The 20268-nt window shown below is 41.0% G+C and overlaps 1 protein-coding gene across 1 annotated transcript in view; it reads right to left on the bottom strand.

The window, feature by feature from the left end:
* Positions 1 to 20268, bottom strand: part of LOC141147851 (uromodulin-like) — a 140488-nt gene that overhangs the window by 35278 nt on the left and 84942 nt on the right. The window contains exons 10-11 of the mRNA XM_073635017.1: positions 19781 to 19983; positions 2381 to 2535 (exon numbers count right to left, since the gene is read on the bottom strand). Of these exons, the coding sequence (XP_073491118.1) occupies positions 2381 to 2535; positions 19781 to 19983 (358 nt within the window). The remainder of the gene's footprint in view (positions 1 to 2380; positions 2536 to 19780; positions 19984 to 20268) is intronic.

Raw genomic sequence — 20268 nt, 5'->3', positions numbered from 1 at the left:
CTTCCCAGTCTAAGGCTGACCAAATGGAGTTTGTATGTACTAATATGACAGGACCACTTTCACTCGGCTGATTTACAATGTTCAATAACATATCAGTTTGTATTTTATCACATCATCCCTAGATTCAGTATACAGTATCTCACAAAAGTCAGTCCACCCCTCACATTTTTGTAAATCTTTTCTTCTATCTTCTCATGTGACAACACTGAAGAAATGACACTTTGCTACAATGTAAAGTAGTGAGTGTACAGCTTGTATAACAGTGTAAATTTGCTGTCCCCTCAAAATAACTCAACACACAGCCATTAATGTCTAAACCTCTGGCAACAAAAGTCAGTACACCCCTAAGTGAAAATGTCTAAATTGGGCCCAAAGTGTCAATATTTTGTGTGACCACCATTATTTTCCAGCACTGCTTAAACCCTCTTGGGCATGGAGTTCACCAGAGCTTCGCAGGTTGCCACTGGAGTCCTCTTCCCTTCCTCCATGACGACATCACGGAGCTGGTGGATGTTAGAGACCTTGCACTCCTCCACCTTCCATTTGATGATGTCCCACAGATGCTCAATAGGGTTTGGGTCTGGAGACCTGCTTGGCCAGTCCATCACCTTCTTTTGCAAGGCAGTGGTCGTCTTGGAGGTGTGTTTGAGGTCGTTAACATGTTGGAATACTGCCCTGCGGCCCAGTCTCCGAAGGGAGGGGATCATGCTCTGCTTCAGTATGTCACAGTTCTGCCCTGTACACATGATAGGATTTTCCGATGGAAAATGTGTGATAGGACCTTGTTGTCCAAAATTCCAACCGTGTGTAGGCTCCATCACACATTTTGCATAGGAATTTCCGACACACAAAGTTTGAGAGCAGGCTATAAAATTTTCCGATAACAAAATCCGTTGTCGGAAATTCCAATCGTGTGTACACAAATCCGAAGCACAAAGTGCCAAGTTTGCTCAGAATAAATTAAGAGACGAAAGCTATTGGCTACTGCCCCGTTTATAGCCCCGACTTACGTGTTTTACGTCACCGCGTTCAGAACAACTTTGTGTGACCGTGTGTATGCAAGACAAGTTTGAGCCAAATCCGTCGGAAAAAATCCATGAATTTTGTTGTCGGAATGTCCGATCAATGTCCGACCATGTGTACAGGGCATACATGTTGGCATTCGTGGAATTCATGGTTCCCTCAATGAACTGTAGCTCCCCAGTGCTGGCAGCACTCATGCAACCCCAGACCATGACACTCCCACCACCATGCTTGACTGTAGGCAAGACACACTTGTCTTTGTACTCCTCACCTGGTTGCCCCCACACACGCTTGTCACCATCTGAACCAAATAAGTTTATCTTGGTCATCAGAGCACATAACATGGTTCCAGTATTCCATGTCCTTAGTCTGCTCGTCTTCAGAAAACTGTTTGCAGACTTTCTTGTGCATGATCTTTAGAAGAAGCTTCCTTCTGGGATGACAGCCATGCAGACCAATTTGATGTAGTGTGCGGCGTATGAGCACTGACAGGCTGATCCTCCACCCCTTCAACCTCTGTAGCAATGCTGGCAGCACTCATACGTCTATTTCCCAAAGACAATTTCTGGATATGAGGCTGAGCATGTGCACTCAACTTCTTTGGTCGACCATGGCGATGCCCGTTGAACCTGTCCTGTTATACCGCTGTATGGTCTTGGCCACCGTGCTGCAGCTCATTTTCAGGGTCTTGGCAATCTTCTTATATCCTAGGCCATATCTATGTAGAGCAACAATTCTTTTTTTCAGATCCTCAGAGAGTTCTTTGCCGTGAGATGCCATGTTGTACTTCCAGTGACCAGTATGAGAGAGTGAGAGCGATAATATCAAATTTAACACACCTGCTCCCCATTCACACCTGAGACCTTGTAACACTAACGAGTCACATGACACCGGGGAGGGAAAATAGCTAATTGGGCCCAAATTTGGAGATTTTCACTTAGGGGTGTACTCACTTTTGTTGCTAGCGGTTTAGACATTAATAGCTGTGTGTTGAGTTATTTTGAGGGGACAGCAAATTTACACTGTTATACAAGCTGTACACTCACTACTTTACATTGTAGCAAAGTGTCATTTCTTCAGTGTTGTCACATGAAAAGATAGAAGAAAAGATTTACAAAAATGTGAGGGGTGTACTTTTGTGAGATACTGTATATCTGCCTGTGTGACTGGTAGGTTGACTGTAGTTCTGATGTATGAAGTGGATCCTGATGTTATATGGCGATATACTGTATAAACATAGGAAATACATTTTTACATGACTGGACACCTATTGGACAGTTACAACATCTACATGCAATCTCATCTCATTCAGCACTACACCTGTATCTAGGAAAGGTATAGAAGGAAAGTGACTCACATTACGTAGGAGCTGATAGCAGTTAAAAGGTTGATCTCCATGTCTGATGGATAATCGCAATGAAAGTCAATGGGAAACTCATCTCTTACAATCACTCCGTCAGAGTTTGGTGTTAGGTATACAGTATTTGTATATGTGATCTCAGTTCCACCGTTCTGAAAAATAATATTTACAGTAACAATTAAAATACAATTCCAGGCAAAAATATTTTTCTTTTTTCTCTGAGGTAAATATGACTTATTGTACATTATTGTCATGCCTTAGATATGACTTATTATACATTATTGTCATGTAGTCATCCAGCTCATTTCCTCTGCAGCCTGCCGCTCGGTGTGAGCTGCCATTTTAGTCAAAGCAAGGTAACAAAATGAGTCAGAATATCTATAAAGTGACCAATGATTGGTTTACTGATAACTCTTTGCTTGTCCCTATTGTATCCTCCACCATAGAGATCATTCACCTCCTGGACTGAGTCACCTTTTACAGCCATTTGGGTTTCCTGTTCTTTAAGGGTAAATCCAGTTACATTGTTACAGCTGCTGACCCCGATCTGTTCTAAACATTTGTGATTGGGGCGTGGCTTGGTGCATGGAGCAGTGAGACATGCTTGCTCACAGCTCCCGGGTCCCTCGGCTCCACGGACTGCATCCCGTCCAGGAAACCCACTCAAAATACCGCCTATGGGGAAGGATAAGCACCGGTCATCAAGGGGCACCAGTGAATCTAAAAAAGGAGACAATTTAGAGGACTTTTTTGCCCGATCCAGGGCTGCCACACGGCGCCGTTCAGAATCCAAGATGGCGCCGGCGCCGCCGTCTCGAGCCCGCTCTGAGCCGTCCCTGCATTCACAGGTGAGCACTCACAGTCACTTCCCACACTCTGAGGACTCTGAATTCCCCTCCATGCTCACCAGAAGTAGGTCCAATGCCTCCCTGGGCTCAGGTGAGGGCTGGGACATGGAATCCCAGATGAGGTCCCTCCACAGCTATATTAGATCCCTGCCCACTAAAGCAGACTTTGAGAACTGTGTTAACAGGATTGAAAAGGCTTGCAAAAAAGAAATCTCTGACCTCAAAAGAGACATGGGGGCACGTTTTGAGGATGTAGTTAACACCACTGATAGCCTCAGCAGCTCTGTGCAAGCTCATGACAAAATTATCAACACACACACTGTCATGTTGCAACAACTTGCCTACCAACAAGACGATATCGAAAATCGCAATCGTCGCAACAATATCTGCATACACGGTATCCCTGAGACGGTAGACCCCAAAAATCTACCCGCGGCAGTGACGACTATTTTTAACCAACTACCGCAATGCCCCAAAGATGACCACATCGAACTGGACCGCGTGCACAGAACCTCAGGCCCCCGGAACCCTGATCCATCCTGTGTGCGTGATACCCTTTGCCATGTCCACTCTTACAGGATCAAGGAGGACATTATGCGGACTGCTAGCACTCAGACCACTATCCTTTTCAACGACACCCCTGTGATGCTGCATCCAGACCTCTCACGCCAGGCGCTAATGATGAGGAAAGCTTTGAAACTGCTTACACAGCTGCTGCAAGCCAATCAAATGAAGTATCATTGGTGATTTCCTTTTCACTTCAGGGTACATCATGAAGGTAAAACTGCCATCTTCCGCACTCTAGGAGACCTGCCTTCATTCCTCAGCATGCTGGAGCTCCCACAGGTCTCTCTCCCGGACTGGTCTTTTGCACCTTCTACCCCTGGCCTGCCCTTTGCACGTCAATGGCAGAAACAGGACCGCAAGCGCAACTCCAGGCCTATATCTCAACATTCCGGATCTATGCACCCACAGGTTCCAGACAATTGAATATAACCTGACTGCATTTATTGTTCTTTTGCCTTCATAGGGACACCCCCTGTGATGACACAGGGTGAACACGGACAGGTTTTCCCAATAGCCTGTTTCCCCTGAATGTTACTTACCTGGTTATTGAAAAGAGTTTTTGAACTTCCTCGTTCAATTGCCTTGATTGCCTAGCCCAAAACGCAGGGCCTCCTAATACATGTCATTTTCCTAATGCCTCACTGTATATGACTATGTTTTGCTACTACTCTTCTTCTTTGCCTCTCATATTATGATCCCCTTAGATACAATGCATTTTTCATTGTGCTTAATGTTTCCTACAAGCGATTCATAACCGAAGCTATAACTTCCTATTTCCATATTATGCTGTTTGTTTAATGGTTCTGACTGTTCTCTGATTCCCCATGGAGCTGGGGACCAGGGAGCTACCCTGTTTTGTGGCCTCCCTCGCACCCCCCCTTAAGGGTTTTTTTTTTCTCAGTGCCATCATGTACACTAAATGGTATGCTACTGCATATCACAATGTAAGGTCTTTTTGTCCCTTACGTATAGTTCTTTGGAGCCACCTAGTGGCCTTTTTTGTTTTTGTTTATGTTAAAGTTTGTTCAAATTTAACCCGTCGCCTTCTCCACTGACCCAACGTGTACTCTTATTTATGCCTCTTTTCCTCATTTGTGGTCCTGGAGATGAGGACCAAAATTTGACTGATTGCCTTCACATATATTTGGTCCTCCTAACCTATGTTACTATCTTTTATTCTCCTCTCTGTTTACTTCTCCTTTTCCCTGCCCTTCCCTCTCTGCCTACCTCCTCTCTCTCTCTTTACCTGGGCCCCCCTCAGCTATATCCTTTCCCCCAAGAGCAGCTGACCTATAAAACACTATCTACTTCCCCCCTACCTTCCCCATATACTAACCAAACCATGGCTACTGTTAACCCGATTGCTCTAGCATCTTTCAATTGTAAGGGGTTCAATAGGCTGGAGAAGCGGAGCCAGATCCTATATCAATTCCACAAAATGCGCTTGAATATTTTAATGCTCCAAGAAATGCACTTCCATGCGGGTTCAGTTCCTGCCCTACGCAACAGGTATTACACACAGTGGTACCATAGTACTAATCCTCAGGCCAAATCTAAAGGGGTATCCATCACTTTTCACAAATCCTTTACTCCTGAAGTCCTAGACTCCCTCATTGATACAGCTGGTCGATTCATTTTTCTTAAACTGAAACTAAATAACTTTCTCGTTACAGTCGCCAACATCTATGTACAGTACCTGGATCGTGGATCAGGCTCGGTTCCTCTCATCCATTCTCACCAGACTATCCTCATTTGGGGGTCCCTGCTTCAGCATCGGTGGAGACCTCAACTTTGCCATGTCCCCGTCTGCAGACACATCCTCGGGTAAGTCTCCTATTTCTTTTTCCACTCTGACATTCATCAAATCCCTACTACACTCATCTCATCTGGTGGATGTTTGGTGGGTCCAGCATTATAGTCACTACTCAGTGGCACATAACTCCTATAGCAGACTTGACCATTTCCTAATCTCACAATCCCTATTAGATACCCCTCTCCAGGCTTCCCTCAGCCACCTACTTTGGTCTGACCATGCCCCGATATATTTGACCTTAGAGCACCCCCCGGCATCCCAGATTGGAACGCACTGGAGGCTCAATGATAACTTGCTACGGGACTCTGTCTGTATAGCGGACGTCGCCAAAACTATACGGAACTTTATATCCTACCACTCTTCTGACACCACCTCCCCTCTCATCCAATGGGAAGCCCTGAAATGTGTGGTCCAAGGAGTGCTTATACAGCACGGTTCCCGCCTCAAGCGGATAGGAGTGGATGACATCCACCGCCTCCTCTCTGTCATAGCGGAACTCAAACTCATCCATACATGGAACTTAGACCCTGCTGTGTTTGTCCACTATCAAATGCCGTAGAGACCTACTACAGCTTTTAGACTCACACTCCCTGATAGCTTGAGACAGGGCTCACAATCAACATTACTCCCTTGCCAACAAATGTGGCAAGTGCCTAGCACGGGTCCTCCATCCTAGGCCACCCCGATATTCCATTCCTTTTATCACCCATCCCAATCAGAACAAGACGTTCAAAACAAAAGGCATTGCCTCTGCCTTTAGAGAGTATTACTCCCAACTCTACAATCTCCCCTCTGCAACACCACATACCCGAACCACCTCTCCCGGTGACAATATGCGGGACTACATTACGGAAACAGCACTGCCCACAATTGACACACTAGACTCTCTGGAACTAGAAAAACTTTTGGCCACACCCGAATTCTTAGGCGCCATTAAAGTCCTGAAAATAGGCAAGTGTCCTGGCCCAGACAGATACACCCCTCGCTTTTACAAAACTTTCGCCCCCCAAATTGCACCACTATTGACTAAAGCTTTCAATGCCATAGGTGACACCCACCCACCCACTAAAGGTTTATTATCCGCTAATATAACCATAATACCCAAGCCGGGCAAAGACCCATCCCAGTGTAGCAGCTATAGGCCAATATTTTTGCTCAACATTGACCTTAAGCTGTTCGCAAAGGTATTGGCCAACCGCTTATCCCCCCTCCTCCCAGGAGTGATCCATAATGACCAAGTGGGATTCGTCCCAGGCCATGAGGCGAGGGACAATACCACCAAAACAATCCATCTCATTTCCTTTATCCAACGCAAACACCTAAAAGCCTGTCTTCTATAATTCGATGCCGAAAAGGCGTTCAATAGGGTTAACTGGAGATTTCTTCGACTTTCACTAGAACAATTGGGCTTAGGAACAAATTTTATTTCTAAGGTGATGTCCCTATACTCCCAACCGTCTGCCTTGGTTTTAGTGAATGGCCAGTTTCAGAGCCATTTGACATTTACAATGGTACTCGGCAGGGCTGCCCCCTCTCTCCCCTATTATTTTTCATCATTATAGAACATCTAGAATGCGCCATCCAGCAGAATACCTCCATCCTAGGCATTCAGACATCCTACTCCCACCATAAACTGTCCCTTTATGCCGACGACCTCTTAGTTTATATACAACACCCCCACCTCACTCCTATCCCTTTTCCATGAATTTCATCGGTTTGGCTCCTTTAGTAATTTTAAACTCAACATAACCAAGACTGAAGCCCTTAATATTTCCCTCCCCACATCTACGATGTCCTCATTATGATCAAAATTCTCCTTTCAATGGCAGACAAAGGGAATATCCTACCTGGGGGTTACCATTCCCTCTAACCTCTCTAACCTATTCTCCCTGAATTATGTTCCCCTACTCTCCCACATACGGAAGGATCTGGAAGAGTGGGGTGGTTCCTCCTTGCCGTGGTTTGGGCGAAGATGGATACCCTACCTAAGCTTCTATATCTTTTCCAGATGATCCCCATCATGGTCTCTAAATCCTTCTTTATAGCTCTACGTTCTCTCGCCATCAGATTTATGTGGAATCAGGGGTTGCCTAGGGTGAAATAAAAATGACTTACCCTTCTGAAGCTATAGGTAGGGGCAGGCCTCCCTGAATACGAGACTGATTAAAAAGCCATGTCATGTAGCATCCTAGAATGGTTCCCTCGTCCCTTCCTGAAGGCTTCTGTCGCCATAGAACAGGACTTAACACCCATAGACCTCCGGGCACTTCTCTGGGGATATAAACCAGATTTTGTTTGTCTGTCCTCCACCTCACCGCTTACACTCACCTCTCTCAGTCTCTGGTACAACAGAGGTTTGTGCTCTATTCGGTCCTCTTACCCTTCCCCGCTGTCCTCTTTGTTCGATAACCCTGATTTCCCCCAAGGCATTGGAGCAAAAACAATGGGACCATTTAAAAGCCCTGATTGGCCTCAAGTGCACACCTTTATACACCCGTTGCAAGGGACACCAGTCACACCAGCAGGTTCCCACGACTGGCTCACCACCCTCCACTTGTATACCTTCACAAAGCACTTACTTCATCCCAAAGCACTTCTTCATCCCAAATTCACCGCTCCCATACTGAATTTGAGCGGTTGTGCTCCCTTTCTGAAACATCCAGACACCTTCTCTCAACTATATATTTTCTTCTACAAGCTCTTACACATGATGATTTACCACCTTATACCAGGATGTGGTCTGCAGACCTGGGAGAGGACATCCCCCGACCGGATTGGCAAACCTCATTCCATTTTACTCACAAATCCACTATATCCTGTTACTCTCAGGAAAAGAACTACAAAATTCTATCGAGGTGGTACAGGGACCCCGCAACATTACACAAAATGTTTCCATCTACTCCAGCCTTCTGTCGGCGATGTACTTCTTCCACAGGGATTTATCTACATGTCTGGTGGGATCCGCCCCTTCTGTAATCAGGTATTTGAATGTTATAACAAAATCTATGATGAAACCCTGACCCCTTCCCCTAAGATTGCCCTCCTTTCAATGCTTCCTGGGTCAATAACATCGCAGAAACTGAGTCTCCTCCGTTTTTTCATGTCCTCGGCATGACAGCTCATTCCATCATTTTGTAAGACAACCACCACTCCTCCCCTGCCAAGATGGGTTTCGATTATGAACGATACCATGAGAATGTAGGAGATGTTGATCCTGGACAACGACACCCTTGACAAATATAAGGTGTGGTGGTGCATCTGGCTCCGCTTCTCCGCCTCTGATACTCTAGCCAATATGCAACTGACCCCGATATAACTACCCTAAAATATAATCCGATGGTGGGGTGAGTGGGGCATGTACCCACAGGTCCCCCCACCCCCCGCTGTCCTCTAGCAACCCTTTTTTATACGATTGTCCCCACAGCAGCCCTTGTACTCTACCCTGACTATCTTCTCTCTTCCCTTCCTCTGTTTCCCCTTCCTTCCTCCCCCTTTTCTTTCTTCCAACCCCACTCTCCCTTGGTTGCTTTCCCCCATCTATACTTTCTAATTTTCTCTCTTTTTTTTTATCCTATTTTCTAAAAATGTTTTTTTTTCTGTATACAACTTTTATTATGGACAACGGAGCTCTTCCAACTGGAATTACTCTTATGCCCCGTACACACGGTCGATTTTCCGACGGAAAATGTGTGATAGGACCTTGTTGTCGGAAATTCCGACCGTGTGTAGGCTCCGACACACATTTTCCATCAGATTTTCCGACACACAAAGTTTGAGAGCAGGCTATAAAATTTTCCGACAACAAAATCCGCTGTCGGAATTTCCAATCGTGTGTACACGAATCCGAAGCACAAAGTGCCACGCATGCTCAGAATAAATAAAGAGATGAAAGCTATTGGCTATTGCCCCGTTTGTAGTCCCAACGTACGTGTTTTACGTCACCACGTTCAGAATGATTGGATTTTCCGACAACTTTGTGTGACCATGTGTATGCAAGACAAGTTTGAGCCAACATCCGTTAGAAAAAATCCTAGGATTTTGTTGTCGGAATGTCCGATCAATGTCCGACCGCGTGTACGGGGCATTAGTCCCAAGTGACGGTCGTCAATGCTATTAATACAATGTATGTTGATAGGAGTCAAGCTGTGGGCGATAGCCATTGGGCTGACTCAGCACACTTGTTAGCTTGTGATTGTCACTAAACTTGAGACGTTGCTCCTTGTTTTGTTTGTTAAACTGCTAATAAAAACATTTCCAACCCTAAACATTTGTGATTTACAAATCATTTTATTTATTCTTATTGAGAAACTGGCAAGCCTGCTAGGACATACTCAGCGTCAAACCTTCTCATCTTGAATATAATTCCATCAAATGAAGATTTTTTACTTTACATTAATAATCACCAGAATGTAATATTTGAATTGGACAGAGAATGGGAAGAAAGGATGATGGGTAGGTGACAGGAAGTCTTTTGTATATTTGAAACATATCAAGTACATTCTTTATTTTTATTAAATTCTGTTCTTGTAATAAGAATATTTCTGCGCTACCCAATTGGAAAAAGAAAAGAAAACAAGAACTCAGAAAAATAGTAAAAACGCACGTATGCGACTGGACAGCTGCAGACATAAGCCCAAAATCAAACTGAGGTATAGGGGGGGAGGTGCTGCGCTAACCAGAAGAAAGCTGTAAATCTCTGTCTGTGGTCAATTAATAAAATGACATAAAATCGCATAATAAATTGCATAAATAAGTGTTGACACTAAAAACATTCAAGTCTTAATAATCAGCATCATATGTATGTGAAAAAAGTGCATAAAAAATCCTTTTCAGTTGGTATATACTAAATGACAAAAAAAATCGCATAAATAAGTGTTGACACTAAAAACATATAAATCTAGATAATCATGTGTTGGTGCACAAAGGGACATAAACACTACTTCATGTGAATAATTCTAAATAAAAATACATAGAATAAATAAGAAATAACCATCAAAAACATGTCCTTATAAATGGTGCAAAACGTACAAAGTGCCAGTGCCTTAAGGTGATCTAGATATCGCAAATAAAACACATCAATCCAACGCAATATGGATAATAAATAATATAAATAAATGTCCCAATAATAGTGATATAAAATATATTGTGCTGGCCTGGGAAACAAATGACCAATGACATGCCAGTAAGTGCAGCAAACTTAAAGTGCCAGTGTAAAAGTCATTGAAGGTGCAAAAGCAAGTTCTGGTGTATTCAACAAAACGACAGTGGGGTGTCTGGGATGCAATTCACTCAGTGTCCTCTTCGTGCATAAAACACTAATGTAAGCAGTGGCCCCTTACCTAGCGGTGCCTGAAGAAGTCACGTGATCGGTGATGACACGCGTAGGGACGGAATAGGCTGTTTTACATTGCTAGACACAGAACGAGTTTGCTGCTCGTAGGAGAGAGGTTTGCTCTGCATTGTTTTTATGTGAGTACATCTACTTAAAGATGTTTAATAAAGCATTACCTGGTTAAGACATACTTCACTATCAAGTACCTTTGTCCTGCATATTCCTGTACATACATACCTGAGATGTGGAGGCTGAGCTAGGATCCGCGCTGGTCCAGCACCCCTGATAGGACCATAGCCACTTGTAATCAGCTGCCATTAGGATAACCCAACACCGGCAAGCGTGGATATAGGGACGCGATGGAGGCTCAGGACCTGGCGTTTTAGCTACAATTCATGTGGTTGACCTAGCACCGCTAGGTAAGGGGCCACTGCTTACATTAGTGTTTTCCTTGTCAAAAGAAGTTTATTGAGTATACAATGTTATAAAGATACATAAAGTAAGTTTACAAGGATCTATAAAGTAAGCTCATTGTTTTACAGTAGGGTTTATATAGGTAAATATCATGAAATTTCAAATATTAAACATTGGGTTCACGTAAACCTAAATTAAAGATATATATCATTTCCTTAGTTACTTTTGTAGGTATTTAAATGATTTATACCTACTATACATATTGTTTACAAGTAGAGTGTATATAGGTCAAATCAATTCTGATAATGAGCTTTAATCGTAAGGTGGAGAAAAGGAAAGAGAAAGAAGAAAAAAGGTTGAAAGGTAGAGGTATGGTCCACAAGATTGTCCCGCTCGTCAGTTTATTATTCTTTTTAGATCTCTTTGAAGCCTTAGAATGGGTGTCTCTGTAAGTCATTTAATCTGTTACCATGGCAACAGGACAGAGTCATTGAAGTTTTAGAGGAACTGTTGTTTTATCCAAGGATGCCAAAGTTTTTCAAATTTTGGAATTTGATTTTGATCGATGGCTACCATCTTAGCATGGGACATTGTATTATTCATTCTGTGAATTGTTTCTTCTAGTACCAATGTAGGAGATTTCCATGCCTTGGCCACTGTTTGTTTTGCAGCCGTTATTAGTTGGATCATAAGTTTGAATTGAGAGAGTGTTAACCATTCCGGTTTTAGATTAAGTAAAGTTAAATATGGATCTGGTTGTATTATTTTTTTAAATATTTTAGATGCAATCACGAAGACTTCCTTCCAGAAGGTTTGGATTACTGGGCACGTCCACCATATGTGTAAATGTGTGCCTATTTCTGGGCATCCTCGAAAACAAAGAGCTGAGGTATTAGGTGAATATTTTGCCACTCTAGCGGGTACAAGGTACCAGCGAGTTAGGACTTTATAATTTGTCTCCAGTGCTAAGATGTTGGGTGAAGATGACTTAGATGTGAGCCATATGTTAGACCAGTCCGTGTCTTCTAAAGTTCGTCCCAGGTCCTCCTCCCACCTCTGAACGTAAGAGGGTCTATTAAGATTTGCTACTCCATATAATTGATTATAAAGTGATGAAATTGTACCTTTAGCAAATGGATCTTTTGTACAGATTGATTCAAAAATGGATAATTGGGATAATGGTGTATCCCCCTTTAGGAATGGTGTATAGAAATTTTTGATTTGGAGATATCTAAATATCTCAGAGTTTGGTAGATCATATTTTTCTCTAAGCGATGGGAATGAAAGGAATGATTTAGATGCTATGAAGTCATTTAGTGTCTGAATGCCTGATGTTGTCCAAGCTTTAAAAGAATTTGGGTAGATCCATGCCGGATAAAAGGCCGGATTTCTGATAAAAGAAAGGAGAGGATTGTGTGGAGATTGTAACTGATATTTGGTTTTTAGTTTATCCCAGAGAGATAAGAAGTGTTTAGTTATGGGATTATGAATTTTAAAGCGGTCTTTAGGATCAAGCCATAATAAATTTGATATTAATAGAGGGTCATTTTCTGAAACCTCTATAAATACCCATAATGGGATTTCCTGTTTTGCATGGTATTTGGACAGACTGGCCAAATGTGCTGCTCTGTAGTAGTTAGTAAAATTAGGGTATCCCAGGCCTCCTTTATTTTTGGGAAGATGTAGTGTGTGTATAGGTATACGTGGTTTAGAAGAGCCCCATATAAACGAAGTTGCTCTTTTTTGTACTATTCTCAAAAAATAGGAAGGAATTGGAATAGGGAGGACTCTGAATAGATAAAGCAATTTGGGTAGAATAGTCATTTTGATTGCATTAATCTTCCCTATCCAGGATAAAGGAAGTTGCGACCATTGTTTTATTAGATTTGTGATCTGTCTTAATACAGGAGGATAATTGGTTGAGAATAAGTCAGAATGAGATGCTGTTAAATGAATTCCAAGATATGGGATTGATTTTTCTGCCCATGTGAATGGGAGTGCAGCCCTAGCCGGGATCAATTCCATGTTTGTGAGTGAAATATTAAGCACTAGGCATTTCTTAGGATTAATCATAAGGCCGGATAGGGCTGCAAATCCATCAAGAGCTGGTATTAAGTTAGGACCAGAGACCTGTGGTGATGATAGAAAAAGTAATATATCATCTGCAAATATACATAATTTGTGTGTAATACCTCCTACTTCAATGCCAGTTATAGTTTGGTTTGTTCTGATGTATTGGGCCATGGGTTCGAGTATAAGGGCAAATAATAAGGGAGATAATGGGCAACCCTGTCGGGTACCTCTTTCGATATTAAAGGCTTCAGATTTGTATCCAGCATATTTTATATAGGCTTTGGGTTTATTATATAATGCTTTGATCCATGTTAAAAAGTGGGGTCCAAAACCCCATTTTTGTAATGAATATTGCATATATTGCCAGGATACTGTGTCAAATGCCCTCCTAATATCGAGAGATAGAAAACATAAAGGGATTTTCCGTTTTTTAGCAATATGTGCCAATAACACTGCCCTGCGTATATTATCGCCTGCCTGTCTATTTGGCATGAAGCCTACTTGATCTCTATGTATTCATTTTCCTATAATGCTATTGAGGCGTTTTGCTATTATTTTTGCTAATAATTTAATATCGAGGTTTAACAGAGAGATAGGCCGATAATTCACACAGGAAGTATCATCAGAAAGGGGTTTTGGGATCATACAAACAATTGCCATTAGTGTTTCTTGCCGAAAAGAATGTCCATCTAGAAGTTTGTTAAAAGTTTCAGTGAGAATGGGAGAGAGTATTTCTGTGAATGTTTTATAGTATAAAGCCGAGTAGCCGTCTGGGCCTGGTCTTTTGTTAAGTTTTAGGTCTTTTATGGCGTTAGTAACTTCATCTATAGTTATAGGCTCATCCAAACTGCTTTTTTGATTCTGAGATAACTCAGGTAAGGTTATTTTTGAGAAGAAGGATTCAGCTTCTGTAGGATTAAATTCATTGTTTGTCTTGTATAAAGTTGCAAGATGTGAGTGAAATTTATGGACTATTTTAACTGGATTACAAGTGTAAACATTTTTTGATAATTTCAAACGTATTGGTTTGAAAGATTTGTTAGTTGAATTTAATGCCCGAGCCAAATATGTACCTGGTTTGTTTGTATTCATGTAGAAATTGTGTTTGGAGCGTTTGAGGGATTTATCAACTGACTCAGTGAGAAATAGATCGTATTCCAATCTAGATTTTTCCAGATGAGATTTTGTACTCTGAGATGGATTATCTTGAAATAATATGTAGGCTGCATTAAAATTGAGTTCTAGTTTTTTTGCTAGATTTTTGCGTTCCCGTTTAAATAATGCCATTTGTCTTTGTATTGTACCACGCAAGACAGGCTTATGAGCTTCCCACAGTGTTATTGGGGAGATGTCTGTTGTATTATTAATTGATATGTATTCCTTTAAAGCTTGTTCAATGGCCATCTGATGTATTGGGTTTTTGAGCATTATGTCCGGTAAGTACCACGTTGGGTCATGCGCTTTTGGTATGGCCGAGGCTATAGTAGTGTATACTGCATTATGGTCAGACCACGGAATCGGAATTATATCTGATGCAATAATTTCTGGTATCATTCCTATTGTTAGAAAAATATGATCTATTCTGGTGAAGGTTTGATGAGGGTGCGAGAAATAAGTGAATTTCTTTTTCATTGGGTTACTTTCTCTCCACGAATCTACCAGATTGTATTTGGAAAGAAGTTGAGAAAAAGGTAATCTAGAGGTTATTTTGGATGGTGTAAAAGGTGATTTATCTAGAAATGGGAGGAGGACCTGGTTCGAATCCCCACACATTATCACTGTCCCTATTTTGTGTGTATTAATCACTTGTAATATATGTGAGAGGAATGGTGTAGGTTGTTTGTTAGGAGCGTATTAGGAAATCACCGTGATTGCTGTATCCATTATATAACCCATGAGTATCAGGTATCTACCTTCTGGGTCTTTAATTTCTGATGATAAGGTGAATGGTGTGGATCGGTGAAATGCAATTAGAGTTCCCCTTTGCTTGGTACAGGAAGAAGCTGTGTAAATTTGTTGATAAAAAGGAGAAATATATTTTGGAGTAGAATCTTTGGTGAAGTGTGTTTCTTGGAGGCATACTATGTGAGCCTTCTTGTTATGGAAAGTACGGAAGGCTTTGGTCCTTTTTTGAGGGACATTTATTCCCTGAACATTCAGGGAAAGTATATTCAGTGGTGCCATGGCAATAGATCAAATAGTTTTGACTTACTTTTTGTTATGCAGAGCTGACTGCGCAGATCAACCTGTGTGGACTGAAGAGATGAATAGATAGAAAAGAAACCAGTGAATTCTGGAGTAAAGAGTAAACAAAAAACATATGAGATTAGATGATACATTGTATAAATTATTTTTTGCAAGTAATCACAATTTACCCGTGAAAGAGAATAAATATCTCTCTCAGGGGAATAAGTGCCTTCGTCACACTCCCACATAATATGGTTGGGAGAATGAGGAGGGCTAATGGGGGTACACGGATCTTCCGCTTACAGGAGAGAAGTGCTATGTCAAAAGACATCAAAATGATGTTTCATTAATTGGAGTGCAGAATATAGTTTTTGTTGAAATTATTTATTCCAGGGTGGTTGTATATGGTTAGTCTTGCCCTAGGCTAAATAATTCAGTTAGAAAGGTACTGTTAATAACTTTGGTATTGATGAAGATAGTTTGAATTATTTTGGGATTTTAACCCTTTTAGAGTAAACAATTACATATTTTATTCATATGTAACTGTTTAGATATGTTAACTCATAAAATTGAGGTTGTATTGCTTCAGATTAGAATAAACAAAAACATAATTCTAGGAACTAGTTAGGTAATAATATATTTGTTTTAAGAAAAGAAAGAAAAAGCTTCCATTACTTCTGGATTATTGAACATATTTGTCCTAAAAAGTAATAAATCTATTGTTATCACCTGATAATATATAACTGAACAAGAATTTCCTTATTTCACTTATATATTCTAAGGCTATATGAATCAGAAGTAATAAGAAATATAACTGGAATGTAACATGATCCCACACAGTGTGTGACTATCAGAATGCAGTTACATTCAGTTATAAATACAGGTTTTTTTATAGAGAACCATCTCTTAGTATAATAAATGAAGAGATATCAGGAATTAGGATGTCAGTCCATTGAATCTTCTTGGTCCATGGATGATGTGGCATAACGGCCTCTTTTGTGAGAATGATGATTCCCATTTTGTTCTGAAATTTTCTGGGTGCTGCCTGAAGGTGAAGATGACGCCATTCTTCTGCGTGTGGGAGTGTTGCTGCTTGTGGGTTCTGTCAGATTTAATTTTAAAAGGGTTTGTTGTAGTTCATCTGCTGTTCTGCTTCTGTAAATTGTACCTTGGTAGTTAAATCTGACTGAAAAGGGGAAGCCCCATTGATACATAATGTTGTGGCATTGCAGTTCCATTAGTTGGGGGTTCATGGATCGTCTTTTAGTAATAGTAAGTTGGGATAGGTCAGCAAAAATTTGATAATTGTGTCCTTGAAAATTAAGTTCCTTTTTTTCTCTTGCAGCAATTAGTATTTGTTCTTTCGTTCTGTAATAATGAAATTTTGTGATTATATCACGTGGGGGTCCATCTTTCTTTTTGGCTGTGAGGGCTCTGTGTACTCTGTCCAGTTCTAAACGTTCAATAGGGATATCTGCCTTTAGTTCTTGTAATAGAGCAGTAATAGTAGATTGCAGGTCTGTCACAGTTTCAGGTATTCCCCTTATGCGCAAGTTTGAACGTCTGGCTCTATTTTTGTAATCTTCGAGCTTAGTTTGAAGTATTAAATTCTCTTTTTTTAATTGTTCTAATTCTGTTATATTTTCTTGGGTTGTAATTTCAATTTCATCCATTTTTATTTCTAAGGCTGCGGTGCGGTTTCCCAGCTCTCTTATTTCTTTGGTTAGGCTTTTTGTTATTTGGTCTGAGGTTTGTTTTAAAGCCTTATGAAGCATCTTTTCAAATTGTAATAATATTACTGGGGATGCTGAGGAGGCTTGTGGAGAAGTTTGTGAGAGGATTTGTTCTGTATCTGACTCAAATGGAGAGTCTTGCTGTGACATTTTCTGTCTGTGAGAGCGCCCTGATGCTGTATCTTGTGAGGTGACTGGAGCTGCTTCAGCTGCAGTGAGTGCCTGTGAGCTCTTTGTGAGGTGATTTTTATTTCTGCCACGGTTTCCTCCCAGTACCATATTTCCTGCCCAAACTTTCACAGTTTGTTCCCTGGGGCAAAAAGGTTCAAATGGATACCTTTTGAGCCTGCAGGCTCCGCTTTGTCCTTCTCTTCTCTCCTCAGCGGTGTGGAGCTCTAACAATGCATGTCTGCTCTGCTAGGCTCCGCCTCCTGCCCCCTCGCTTACATTAGTGTTTTATGCACGAAGAGGACACTGAGTGAATTGCATCCCAGACACCCCACTGTTGTTTTATTGAATACACCAGAACTTGCTTTTGCACCTTCAATGACTTTTACACTGGCACTTTAAGTTTGCTGCACTTACTGGCATGTCATTGGTCATTTGTTTCGCAGGCCAGCACAATATATTTTATATCACTATTATTGGAACATTTATTTATATTATTTATCATCCATATTGCGTTGGATTGATGTGTTTTATTTGTGATATCTAGATCACCTTTAAGCACTGGCACTTTGTACGTTTTGCACCATTTATAAGGATATGTTTTTGATGGTTATTTCTGATTTATTCTATGTATTTTTATTTAGAATTATTCACATGAAGTAGTGTTTATGTCCCTTTGTGCACCTACACATGATTATCTAGATTTATATGTTTTTAGTGTCAACACTTATTTATGCAATTTTTTTGTCATTTAGTATATACCAACTGAAAAGGATTTTTTATGCACTTTTTTCACATACACATGATGCTGATTATTAAGACTTGAATGTTTTTAGTGTCAACACTTATTTATGCGATTTATTATGCGATTTTATGTCATTTTATTAATTGACCACAGACAGAGATTTACAGCTTTCTTCTGGTTAGCGCAGCACCTCCCCCCCTATAAATTCTGTTCTTGTTGTCTCTGGAAATACAGATAAGCTAACCACTTTATTACTGGGCACTTTTACCCCATTCCTACCCAGGTATATTTTCAGCTTTCAGCGCTTTTGCATTTTGAATGACAATTGCGCGGTCATGCAACACTGTACTCGTATGACATTTTTATAATGTTTTTGAGACAGATAGAGATTTCTTTTGGTGGTAATAAATCACCACAGTTCTTTTGTATTATCTTTTGAAAAACAAACAATAAAAGACCGAAATGTTTGAGAAAAAAATAACAACTTTTTTTGGGGGTTTCTTTTAAGACAATTTTGTAAAGAAGGAATTTTTATCCTTCAGTGATGGGCACTGATGAGGAGGCACTGATGAGGCAGCACTTATATGTGGCACTAATAGGCAGCAAAAAAATGGGCACTGATATGTGGCAGTACTGATGGACACTGATAGGCGTCACTGATGAGTAGTGATAGGCACTGATATGCAACACTATTAGATGGCACTGATGGACACTGATAGGAGGCACTTATGAGGAGGCACTAATGGGAAACACTAATGGGCACTGGTAAGCAGCACTGGCTGGCACCGATGGGCACTGATGGGCACCACTGATGGGCATTGATGGGGCTGCACTGATGATCAGTGCCCCGATTATCTGTGTACATGTCCCCTGTCAGGAGTGCCAGTTACAGGCTCTCCTCTCTTCACGATGTAACAGTGTTAGGAAAGTACTGCCAATAACCGCCAAGTCTAGTTACACTGTGATCAGCTGTGATTGGGAGAGGGAGAGGTGAGGTTCCCGGGAGGACGTCCATTGTAACTCCCCTTTCGGAATAACAGAGCCGTGCTGTAGTTGTTTTTCGGCTATAGCGCAGTAAGGAAGTCATTAGGGTTTGATTGAATATCCAATGTGTTAAAATGATTTAATTACATCACATAATGTATATAATCAGGAAGAGATTTAAAAAAGTAACATAAAAGTAGCATGTCCATAGATGTGTAAATAGCAACAGGGGCATTGCATGTCCTCATGTCACCTTCTCAAATTCCATTGAAAAAAAGTATTTTTATGAACTGAATTTTCTGTCACCAAGCTGTATATTGAACACAACTCACTGAATACACATAAAGAAGGTGATCTAAGGAAATGTTGATGGCCATGTTTTCATTCACACTCAAACATTTGTTTATAAAGATCAAATGCCCATTCAGTTGTGACAGGGATGAGAAGCTTTGGACTAAACAAATGGGGACAATGGTAATGCAAACATTTCATGAATACAAAATTACATATTGTAGTAGTGGACATCTACGTACCCTAATGGATCCCCCACAACTGCCATCTGCTGGCCGTGTGATGAAAGTGATGTAATTTTTATCACTTCTTTCAGTGATTGATCGGCAGGAATAATCTCTCAGATGAAAGGCTGAGGTGTTATATCCCCACTTCTCCAAGAGACATTTGCTGAACCGCACTTCTATATTCCCCAGGCCACAGGTGACTTGTGGTTTACGGTCATCTACATAGGTAGAAAGAAGAACCATATTGATATATGATGTCAATATAATGTAAAATATGTAATATATTTAAAATAATATAATATAATAGATGATACACTGTACTTTGACATCAAACTGACTCATATGCTTCACTCACAAAGGATTGGTTAACCACTTTAGCCCCGGAAGGATTTACCCCCTTAATGAACAGGCCATTTTTTTGCGATACGGCACTGCGTTGCTTTAACTGACAATTGCACGGTCATGCGACGTTGTACACAAATAAAATTGATGTCCTTTTTTCC

The sequence above is a fragment of the Aquarana catesbeiana genome, linkage group LG06, assembly GCF_042186555.1.
Source record: "Aquarana catesbeiana isolate 2022-GZ linkage group LG06, ASM4218655v1, whole genome shotgun sequence".
NCBI lineage: Eukaryota > Metazoa > Chordata > Amphibia > Anura > Ranidae > Aquarana > Aquarana catesbeiana.
The sequence above is the reverse complement of the archived record's forward strand: the minus strand, read 5'-3'. Positions and strand labels throughout refer to the sequence as shown.